At 34.5% G+C, this 12,052-nt stretch overlaps 1 protein-coding gene across 1 annotated transcript in view; it reads left to right on the forward strand.

Moving 5' to 3' along the window:
• LOC150094892 (small subunit processome component 20 homolog) overlaps positions 1-12,052 on the forward strand; it is a 468,852-nt gene that overhangs the window by 50,855 nt on the left and 405,945 nt on the right. Inside the window, exon 8 of the mRNA XM_090410975.1 lies at positions 7,649-7,830. Coding sequence (XP_090267101.1) covers positions 7,649-7,830 — 182 coding nt within the window. The remainder of the gene's footprint in view (positions 1-7,648; positions 7,831-12,052) is intronic.

The following is a 12,052-nucleotide window of genomic DNA, read 5'->3' on the forward strand; positions in this document are numbered from 1 at the left end:
GAAGAACCTGAGGTTGTGGTTCAGAAGTCCTAAGGTCGTCTGCACTAGCCCTCGCATTCTCTGCAGCAGAATACTGTGCTTCCATCTGGGAAAGAAGTGTGCATACTAACATAACTATATGCTCACAATTAGTGGGAAACTGAGAAGCACCCTCTCCCCTGGCTGCCTGTCCTATCTAACATTACTCCACCAAATATATGGAGAAGCCAAGCCTCGATTAAAGAATTTAATAAAGTAATGAGCAACCTGCCTCTGCACCAGACTCTCATAAATCTACCTGGTCTTCGTCTAAAATCAAGAAACCTTTTCTGGTCCATGGACGAACTCTCTTCAGCTGCCTTATCATCAACAATCTCCCAACAAATAGATTCCTGGTTGAAGATCCCTGTCTCCATGGCCTGGTTTTGGAGACAGGGATCCAAGCTAACCAGGACAGATGTGGCTACCTACTACATAAATGGAGACTGTTAGACTACCCTTGTTGTGAATGACTGCCGAAGGTGCCAATTTCATGGTGGTGGTCTCCAGGTCATCCACAAGTGACGGATGAGGTCCTGGATTGGCTTTCTGGACTGGACATTGCTCTGTAGCTGCTTTGTATTCCTTTTACCATAAGAATAAATAAATAAGGGAAATCCAAGAAAAATTTTATCAAACAGCCAATTGTTATCACATAAAAGGACTCTTTCCTCAGGCAGCTCATTTTTCTCTTCTAGAAAATTATGAACAATATTTTTCAGTTTCCAAAATCTACTCAGAACCTGTCCTCTAGAAAACCAGCACATCTCACAATGAAGAACAAGATTGCCATGTTCCAAATCTAACATTTCACAATATTCTCTGAATTCTCTTCTGTTTAATCCTCTTGCTCTAATTTTATTCACATCTTTCTCAACCAGTAACATGCTGCGAATTTAACATTTTTCCATGCAGTGACTCTTGGTGTATAATGTAGTGATATTTTAGTCAAGGATGACAGAAAAAAAGTTTTCAGCAAAGTTGTAGTCCAGCAGTTTTACCTATCATTAGTGGCACTCTGTCAGTACAAACATGGATGAGTTTACTAGAATCTACTTGTAGATTTTCTAGGCATGATTTTACTTTCTCAAATATGCACGATCCTCTTGTTTTTCCATTAAGCAATTCAAGATCGATAAGTTCTTCAAAAACAAAATTATCATTGGTTCCTCTTATAAAAATACTCAACTGGGCTACATCACATATGTTAGCATATTCGTCCAAAGCTAAAGAAAAGAAAGTACAAGCTTGGACAAGGTCTTTCAGTTGCTCAGATACATCATGAGAGAGTTCTTCAGTGCATCTCGTAACTGCTTGCTTTGACAGAGCAATTTTGGTTACATTCTTTTTGATATTTTTATCACTAAGACATCTTGCAAATATTTGGAGACAAGATTTAACAATTTCTTCTCCATCAGAGAAGGATTTTTTTTTTGCCAATGCTTAAGCAATTTTATAGGACACTTCTATCACTGCCAGATTTCATAACCTCTTTTAACAAATATTTTTCATCTTCTTTTGATTTCTTCCTATTTTATAATCACATATTCTTTCCATAACTAAGACCTGGGATGCTTAAGGGTCAAAGCTGTATAACTTAGAGGAGACACATAGCCTTTAAAGGAATGCAGAGAACCGACCGGAGCTTCTGACCAATGTCCAATCCTCACCTTCTCGTGGTGCACCCTATTGGATATCTATCTGGATACTGAACGAACGAGGATGGGCTGGCAATTTGGGATTTAGCTGACCAAATTGTGTTCTTATTGGCATGAACCAAAATTTAAAATGATGGTACAACATGGCAATTTCATGCCAGCTGGAGCATCGCCTGGTTAAACAAGGTCTCCATTGTTTTCGCTAGGGAACCAGGGCAAACAGAGAAAATCAAATCCTAAAACACACCCCAGTGAACATCACCAGAGTTCAAGATTGGTGCTACCAACATAAGAAGCCTGAATGGCAAAGAAATGGAGCTAGCTGAGGAATTGGATAAGTACCAGATCGATAAAATAGGGGGTGACTGAAACAAAAAAAGGCAGAAACTGGTGAGATCTTTCTGAGCAATAAATATAAATGTTTTATTCAGGCAATGACAATCAAGGAAAACAAGGAGTGGCCATAGTAATCAACACTAAATACGAGGCTAATCTTCTTGAATGGCAGATAGTCTCAAGTAGAGTGATGTGTGCAAATATGAGAATGGGGAACTGGATAATGAGATTTATTTGTGCCTATGGTCCCACAGAAGGTTCTACTAAGGTAGAAGTGGAGGAATTTTTTGAGGCTTTAGAAAAAGCAACTGACACAATGAAAAAGGAAAAGTTGGTCCTTGTTGGGGGATCTAAATAGCAGAGTAGGAAACGATTGTCAGACATACAAAAATATTTTAGGAAAATTTGGAGAAAAGAGCAAAGCTAATAATAATGGCAAATATCTGTTGGATTTCTGCTCAGGACATGGGCTAGTTATTAACAACACCATGTTCCAACATAAAAATGTGCACAAATTCACATGGAGAGAAGAGGCAAGGAATAAGAAAAATGTCATTGACTATGTTTTTGATAGTGATATTTCTCCTTGGTGCAGGACACCAGAGTGTACAGAGGATTTGAAATTGGAAATGATCACTATTTAGTCTTGAGCAGGATAAAATTGAATTTCATATTGAAAAGAAGAACATCTAAGAAAGTTTTAAAGTCAATAAAAGTTGAGCAGCTCTCAGATCTGAACTGCAGACTAAAATACACAAACATCATTCAAGAAAAAATGCAAGAGTTTGAGAACAGGAACCAAACCTTGGAGATTCAGTGGCAAGCCCTGAAGAAAACACTGATTGATTCAGCCAGAGAGGCATGTGGTGAAGCTGCAAGGATAGAAAAATCAGAACTCCATGGTGTTCACAGGGAAGTTAAAGAGGCAGTGAAGGAAAAGAACAAAGCATATCAAAAGCGCCTGACAAATAAGTCAGCTTGTGTTCTTAGAGAATACAGAGACAAATGTAAGAAAGCTAAACATTGTGTAAAACTGACTAAACAGAAGTCTTGGGAGGACTTTGAAAATGTTTATTCTTGATATTTATTTCTCAAGAATATTAAAAATAAATATCGAGAAGGTGGCAAGATATTCTGAAGGTTGTTGAAGAAGCTCAGAAATAGAGGAAAGAGTGCTGTAAAAGGAATTAGAGATGATAAAGAGGAGAAATGAAGTATGGAGTAATTACTTTGAAAAAATTGCTAAATGAAACAAGCAGTGATAGCACAGTGATAAAAAACACTTGACAGGCATTCAGTCAGGAATACATATCCATACTTGAAGTAGAAAAAGCCATTAAAAGCCTGAAATGTGGAAAGGCAGCAGGAGTGAATGATATTTGACCAGAAATGATCAATTAAGGAGGTATAAAAGTCTTTCAGTGGCTGCACTGCATAGTTCAGAAGGCCTGGACAGAGGGACAAATTCCAGATTTTTGGAGTGGAACCCATATATAAAAAGGAAAATAAAACTGAATATGAGAATCACAGAAGTATTTCCCTACTGAGTGTGTTACTAGTAAGATTTATGCAAGTATAATTAAGAAATGGTTGAAAAGGATTGTAGAAGGGAAGCTTGGTGAAGAACAAGCTGGATTCAGGGCAGATAGCAGCTGTCAGGATCAGATTTTCACACTACAACAAATAGTTGAGAAATCATGGGAATATAACAAAGATCTGTATTTAAGTTTTGTAGATCTGGAAAAGGCATATGACAAAGTGCCAAGAGAGAAGCTATTCAAAATGCTACAGTTATATGGTGTTAATGGGGCATTATATCAAGCAATTCTTAGTCTTTATTTGAGTTGTTAGTCCGCAGTTAGAATTAAAGGAAGTACATGAAGGTTTAATGTTAAATCTGGTGTCAGACAAGAATGCACATTGTTCCCCTCTGTTATTCATTATCTATATGGATCACGTTATGAAGAAAAGTGGTATTAAATCTGATATCAAAATTGGAGATGTTAATGTCAGCTCTTTGCTTTATGCAGATGATGTTATACTTTTAAATAAATCTGCTACAAGTCTGCAAGATTCCCTGACTAAATTGAATAAATGTTGTAATAGATATGGCATGAAGGTCAGCATTAAAAAGACAAAGACAATGAAAATAGGCAGAAACATTGAAAATATCAATTGGTAAATGGAGAACTTATAGAACAAGTAAAACATTTTAGCTTCTTAGGTACAATTTTTAGTGAAGATGGTAAATTAAATATAGAAATAGACAACAGAATCAGCAAAGCTGGTATGATGGGAAGTCAATTGAATAAATTCATATGGAATAAGAGAGAAATTAGTCGGAACACTAAATTAGCTGTATACATGACAGTGTTTAAACCAGTTTTAACTTATGGGTCTGAGAGCTGGGTTAGAAGTAAAACACTTGACCAAAGACTAGAGACCACAGATATGAGAGTCCTGAGAAAGATTAGAGGCATGAACAGATGGCATCAATGGCAATATCATATTAAAAACGAGGATATTAGGAAAGAACTTGACATTGTCAGCATCCAGGAATGCATTAGCTGAAATAATCTCAATTAAACAGAATGTGAGAGGAAAGATTTGCAAAACAACTGTCCAGTTGTGTTGCTAAAGTTGTTTTCTCAGTCCAGTTGGTAGTTAAAAGACCCAGAGGAAGACCAAGATATAGGTGGATTGATACAGTAAAAAGTGCCTTAGAAGATAGAGATGTAAGATCTGATAATGTTGGAGTGTTGACAGGTAACAGACTGATTGGGGGGAAAATTGTTGATAGGAAGTTAGTAATGATGTAAATTTTCATGTAGTACTATCATATCCTGTACACCCCTAGAGGGCATATATCAGGAATTGGATGATGATGATGAATTCATACCCAAACACTAGCTTCAGTTTTCCTTCTATTTCAGTCTGATGTTGTGTTTATTAAGATTATATCTTTTATTATTTGAGAAAGTAGTAAAAACAAGGCTTAATTTGGGAAAAAACTACAAAACTGCAAATGTTAACAAAGAACGAACAAGGTACAGCTCCATAGTGCATGAATATCAATTGTAAACTGACCGACAAAAACCTGTGAAGCACCGCTGTTTCTAATGCTTGACTCCTCAGGATCAAACAAGTGAATGTGCAAAAGATGTGCATGAAATAATGAAATCCCTAAAAATAATTACTAAGTTTTAGCTTTTTTTTTTCTACTAATTGGGTTTTGCATAAATAGGCTTTTTTATTCTTATCGTTTGGGGGGGGGGGGGGGGATTCAAGATTCCACTTCTAATCATCCAGTGTACCACTTTTGTCGCATGCACCATAGGTTGGCCATCCCTAGGCTAAAAGTTTATATTCATTTACCTGCTGCTAATGATATGATGCTAAGTTGGGAAGAGTGATGAAGGTTGGAGCTGGTACAGAATCTCTTCATTTTGACAACAGACTGGTTATATGGGCAAGTGACACCGACTATCTGTTCGTTGTTGCAAAGTGTATGGTCATGTATTTCAGACTGAAGGCATTGCATGCAAAAGAATTATTTTAATGGAAATTTTCTGCAAGTAGTCATTGAAGCTAAAAACTTGTAATAAAGTTATAATAGTCTGAAGATCAAAGTTTAGGGCCACATTGCTAAGATGGTTAATGGCATTGCATTGGAGAGAATACTAACTTGTAAGGGAAAAAAGAAAATAATCTCCCAGTTTACAAGGCCTTCATAAGACCACATCTGAACTGTTGTGTGCATTGTGGTCACCTTTGTTCTGAGAAAGAACAAAGGTGACCACACCTTTGTTCTTTCAGAACAAAGATTCAAGAACAATTCCAAGAGTTTGGAATTGCACATATAAAGGAGAAATTGAGAGAAAAAGTGGTCTTCAAAGTTTGAGAAATAGATTATTAGAGGAGATATGATATGATAGAAACCTACAAGTTAATAAGTGAAGTAAGTTTAGGTAAGAACCTCTATAGTTCAGTTTGTTCCGACAGAGCCCTTTAGTTGGAAAGACCTAGTGCTGAATCCCATCTAAGATCTGAGGAACCTTTATCAGGGCTTCTCACTCAAAGGTCAGTTAGCCAATCTTGATTAGCAAGCTGACTAAGTTTGTGGTTTTGGAGGTGATAGGTTTTTCCTCCTTCAAACTTGTGTTTATTGTTTTTTTTTGTCCCTCAAAACAGGCAAACTAGCCCTGTGAACACACAGATCTACAAGCATAGGATACTAACTGAGATGGAAGAAATTAGAGCCTCACCATTTTATCTTTCTGCTGCACATTATGGATCTCAGGTAGAGATCCATAACGTGCAGTGATCCACATTTGTAATTTCTTATCCAAATGTTACTCTTTACAGTACACAATCAGCCCAGCTGTAGAATCATATACAGGTACAGAATGTTCCTTCTTGCAAAATAAACTGGCAGAGAACAAACATATGTAGTTGACAGTGTTCAAACACGTTGTTTGTAGTCGCTTCACTGTAAAATTAAACAATTTATTTTTATAATCCTGTTCACATGTTTGGGGAGATGCTTCCAAAACATTCTTAAAAATTCTAACCATTGTTCAAGAGAGCAATTAAAACTCTAATGATACTCTCTTACTTATTGTTCTCACTGAATAACAAGTCATGTGAGAATAATAATATTACTATCTTAAGCATATAGTGAATATGGAAATCAACAATTATAGTTTTCAGCCAGTCTAAAGACTGATGCTGTAGAGTTTCCTATTTTTCCCACCTATTGCCTCTGCCCCCCCCCCCCTCCCCCATTATCATGTTCTTAAATGGTTCAGTGAATAACTCAAAACCAGGTTTTTAGGCAAGTACTCTGCCAAAATAGGTTTGCTATTCCTAAAAAATTCACTCAGAATACATTATCCTGAGTGAATTTTTTCTTTCATCAATCCTGTGAATAAATGAAGATCAACTATGTTTTGTTATTCATAATGAAATTTACCAAGCTACAAGCAATAACTTTTGAAAATTGAAAATTCTTAGGGGAAATTGGAACACTGAAATGCAAAATATTATAGAATCGAACTGTTTATCGATTTTTATTAGTTAGCATATGTGCATTCAGTTTGCGATGCTGAAATTTATGAAGATTATTATATGTTACAAATTAGTTTCAACATACTGCACTGTCCATGTAACAATTCATATTAAGGCTGACAGTGATAAAATATCCCATCCTATCTTCCTTTTATGTATAAAGACCTCTTATGACCAAGTAAATTGGTTACATATAATTCTATCTCCTTAATTCTCTTAGTACATGATTCTTCTCTAATCAGTTTTTCTGTTTTGAATGTGGAAATTCTTGCCACCTATTGAAATGTTTCTTGTATTCCAGATGGCATTCAAACCCTAATCTTTCCGGCTGAAGAGCGTCGTTGATAATACATGCCCTATTAAAAATAGATGTTCTGTTTCTTTGATTGAAAACTAATCTGGAATGATAGAGCAGGTTTTTTTAAAAATGTCAAGATATAGTAATTCAGGTTCATTGATACCAGTTTTTGAAATATGCAATCCTGCTTTGCAAGCCATTCCATTGTTCATTGCATATACAATAAAATGAAACATTTGCTTTATAAGGAGATATAACTTTTTCTTTCTAGGATGTGCTGCCATCTCTATTATCTTATTGCCAGCATTTGAACACAACTTCAGTTATTAATGCAGATGAGGATATTCTAACAATATTAGTAGAATTTGTTACATATAAGCAGCCAATTCTGGTTAATAGCAGTGATTTAACTACCTGGACTAAATTGTATTTAGATCAGCCATTAGAAACCAGGTGAGTGAAATACATCGCTAATAGCATTTTAATGTTTTTTTTAAGTTTTTCAATAACTGTATTTATTAACTGCTTTGTAAGGGATGTAAAGCCAGGTTTAAGTGTTTTAGGATCATGAATATTGCAGTTAATATAAAGGCATTTTTTAAGTGTCCTGTTTGCTTGGTTAAAAATATTAATGTTATACAATTATATAAATAATTCTGTATGTTTCTTATTGATTGTCTTAAATTCTTAGTTGGTATCAGAATAATATGAAATGAATTATAAAATAATTGGTTCCATAATTACTTTATAAAGAGTGGAAACCTGCGGTCTATTAGGACCATGGGTGAGTCAGCTGGGAGTCTTTGAAAAACTATCTTTCAAAACTAAATAGTTATATCTGAAGTTTTTTTCCCCCTATTCAGACCTGTCACTTCAGACCTTCATAGTCAGGTTCTGTTGCAAAGCTTCAAGCCCCTGAGAACATACAAAAGCTTCTTGTGATGTGTCTCCTTGTTGGTTGAGTGGATTAGAATTCCACTTTACCATTGTCTAGGTTTTCATTATTTAGAAACTAACTAGTTTATAGACTTTCATGTTCACCTTCTGCTGAATTGGATATATCTGTATTAATGTAATAGTGTTTCTTTGCTTTTGAGAGATTGGTCTTGGGCCACTCAATTTAGCTCACCAGGGGATAGCATTTAGGACTCTAGGCCTGACTTATGTTGCCTTTCTGTTAGTGCTTACTTGTACATATCATTGCTCTGTGATCCCTAATGATGGCAATTTAACATTTTTGAAATATTGGGACTATTAATTAAAGTTATTTTAATTAATATTCAGTATATGTTAATTTCCTCAAAATAATAGTTATGAATAGCTAACGTATAAGCCTTTCTACCAGAATTTTTTTTTTCTTGTCTAATAAGATCTTTTCATGAATTTCATTTCACTTGTTTTTATTCCTTGTTTATCTTGTTTATTTATTGCCCAAATTTTGTTACAATATAATAATGTAGGTACTGCTAAAGTATTGTATATTTTTAAGCATGTTTCTTTTTGTACAAGATTTGGATTGAGAATCCAAAAAATCCAAATCCAAAATTAATTTGATATGATGTTTAACATCCAAGATAATTAAAAGTATTTATCTGTTTATTATTAATAACTGTTTTACTTCTAACTGGAGTCTGTCCACAAAATGCTGTTGTTTTAGTTTTATCTAGATATTTTCATTCCAAACTGTTCTCCTATAATGTTTAATCAGCAAAAAATGTCGCTGGCATCATCAAATTCCTGAATGTACCCTCAGAGAAGTACACTCAGCATATACAGGATGTACATGAAAAAGCTACATCATTGCTAACTTGCTATTGACAATTTTCCTCCAAATTAATCTGTTATCTGTCAAGACGTCAATATTATCATATCTTAAATTTCTATTTCTAAAGCAAAACAGTTTTTACTGTATCGGTCCACCTAGATCTTGATTTTCATCTGGATCTTTTTTCTGTCATCCTGGCAAAGAATACTTGTTTTGCTAACCTTTCCTTTCCTGTTCTGATGAAGTGCCTATACTATCTCAGATTATGTTTGCTAACACTTTCCTGAATTCTAACAATGGCAAATTCTTTATTAATATCCTCATTTTCAATACAGTGTTGCTATTGATGCCATCTGTTTGCTCTCCTAATCTCTCTCAGAACTCTCATATCAATGATCTCTTGTCTTTAATCAAGTGTTTTATTTCTTTATTTCTAACCCAACTTTCAGATCCATAAGTTAAAATTGGTTTCAACATTGTTTTATATACAGCTAGTTTTATGTATTGACTAATTTCTTTCTCTTATTCCGTATAAATTTATTTAGTCGAATTCCTACCATATCCTTTGCTAATTCTGCTGTCTGCTTTCATATTTAATTGCCATCTTCACTAAAAATTGTTCCTAAATAGTTGAAATTTTTACTTGTTCTATAGGCTCTCCATTTAGGATGTAGTTGATGCTTTCAGTGTAACTACCTATTTTCATAGTCTTTTAATTGCTGATTTTCATACCAAATTTTTACATCAGTTATGCAGTTTAGTCATGAACTCCTGCAGACCTGTACTGATTTATTTAGAAGTATAATATCATCTGCATAAAGTAGAGCTGAGATTAACATCTCCAATTTTGATATCATGTTTCATACCTTTCCTTCATAGTGTGATCCATATAGATGATGAATAACAATGGAGATAATAGTAGTTATGAATGTCGCACACCTGATTTGATATTAAACCATTTTTCTGTATCTCCTTCAATTTAATTGCTGACATTTAGCTTAAATATAGACTATATGTTGCTCGATATAATGTTAGATTTACACTATATGCTACAAACTATATAATGTCCCATTTACACATTTTGAAGAGCTTTCTTCTTGGCACCTCGTCATATGCCTTTTCTTGATCTACAAAGCTTAAATACAACTCCTTGTTATATTCCCAATATTTCTCAATATTTTTCTTAAAACGAAAATTTGATCCTTACAACCTTTATTTGGTTTGAATCCAGCTTTTTCTTCACCAAGCTTACCTTGCCACAATTTTTCTTATCTGTTTCTCAAGTATACTTACCTAAATCTTACCAGGACCACTCAGTAGAGAAATACCTCTGTAATTCTCACATTTAGTTTTATTTCCATTTTTATAGACGATGTACTATGATAGCTTAGCCACTGTAAAACGGTGTTGCCTCTATATTTAAGCATTTCTGGTCAAATTTCGTCTAATCCAGCTGCCTTTCCACATTTCAAGTTTTTGATATATAACTTTGGTTTTTTATTTCAATATTGATATGTATTCCTGCATGCATGCATTCATGTTGAGTGTTTTCTACCACTTTGTTGCCACTGCTTGTTTCATTTAGCAACCTTTCAATGTAATTCCTTCAGACATCCAGAATATCTTTATCTTCGCATTTTGTGTCACCTTTATCATCTCTGATTCCTTTTTACAGTAATTTTCTTCTGTCTAAACTTTTCAATAGCCTCTAGACTGTTATCACCATTCTGATATGTATTATCTATGCTCTTATGACTTTTGTTTAGACATAGAAGAAAACAAACTGGTTTTATGCAGTGCTTCACTTTCTTACCTTTTTCTCTGTATTTTCTAGGAGCAGAAGCTGACTTACTTGCCAGGAACTTTTGATGTGCTTTCTTCTTTGTCATGACTGCCTCTTTAACTTCCTGAGTTCACTATGACATTCTGATTTTTCAGACAACTTCATCACATGCCTCTCTGGCTGAATCAATCATTGTTTTCAATGATTGATATATATATAAAACCAAACAAAGGTTTGGTTCTTCAAGATTCACTGGCAAACCCTTTCATTTCTTTTTGAATGATGTTTGTGTATTTGAATCTGCAGTTCATCTCTGAAAGCTGCTCAGCTTTAATTAGTTATTTGCACTCGCTTCTTTTCCATATGAAAAGAAGAGAGTTAAAATTGAATTTTAACCTGCTCAAAACTAAATGGTGATCACTTCAAATTTCATATCTCCTGTACACTTTTAGTCAATGAAATTGTTCTTATTTCTTGCATCTTCTCTCCATGTGAATTTATGCACATATTTATATGTTGGAACATGGTATTAGTAATAACTAGTTCATATACTGAACAGAAATCCAGTAGGCACTTACCTTTATTATTAGCTTTACTCTCTTTTCCAAATTTGCCTATAACATTGCTATACATCTGGTAATCATTTCCAACTCTGTTGTTTAGATCTCCAACAGAATCAATTTTTCCTTTTTTCATTGTCTGCTGTCTTCTCTAATGCCTAAAAAAATTTTCAGCAAATCAAAAAAATTCTGCAAATAATATCATATTTATATTTAAATATTAAAACGTTGGAGACAGAGGACATCCCTGTCTTACACCTTGGTTTATAGGTTGTTTTTCAGATTTTTTTAATTTTTATTTTCATTATCTTTGTATATATATTCAGTATTGCTTTATAATAAAATATTAGGTATATTTCCCTTGACACATTTCCAAAGGCTTTGCCCTTGTGTGGCATTGTGGCCTACTTAACAAATTGCCATCCTTTGGTCTTCCTGCCATCCTTTGTAATTGGGTAGCCAGCTTTCTCTTTGGTCGTTGTCTGTGAGTCATGATAGATGGCTCCCTCTCTTTGAGTTTCACTATCAATGCTGAAGCACCTCAAGGCTTTAGCTTATCACCTTTCT

Source organism: Typopeltis vanoorti, chromosome 21 (assembly GCF_054136105.1).
Source record: "Typopeltis vanoorti isolate ZY-2024b chromosome 21, IOZ_Tvanoo_1.0, whole genome shotgun sequence".
Classification (NCBI taxonomy): Eukaryota; Metazoa; Arthropoda; class Arachnida; order Uropygi; family Thelyphonidae; genus Typopeltis; species Typopeltis vanoorti.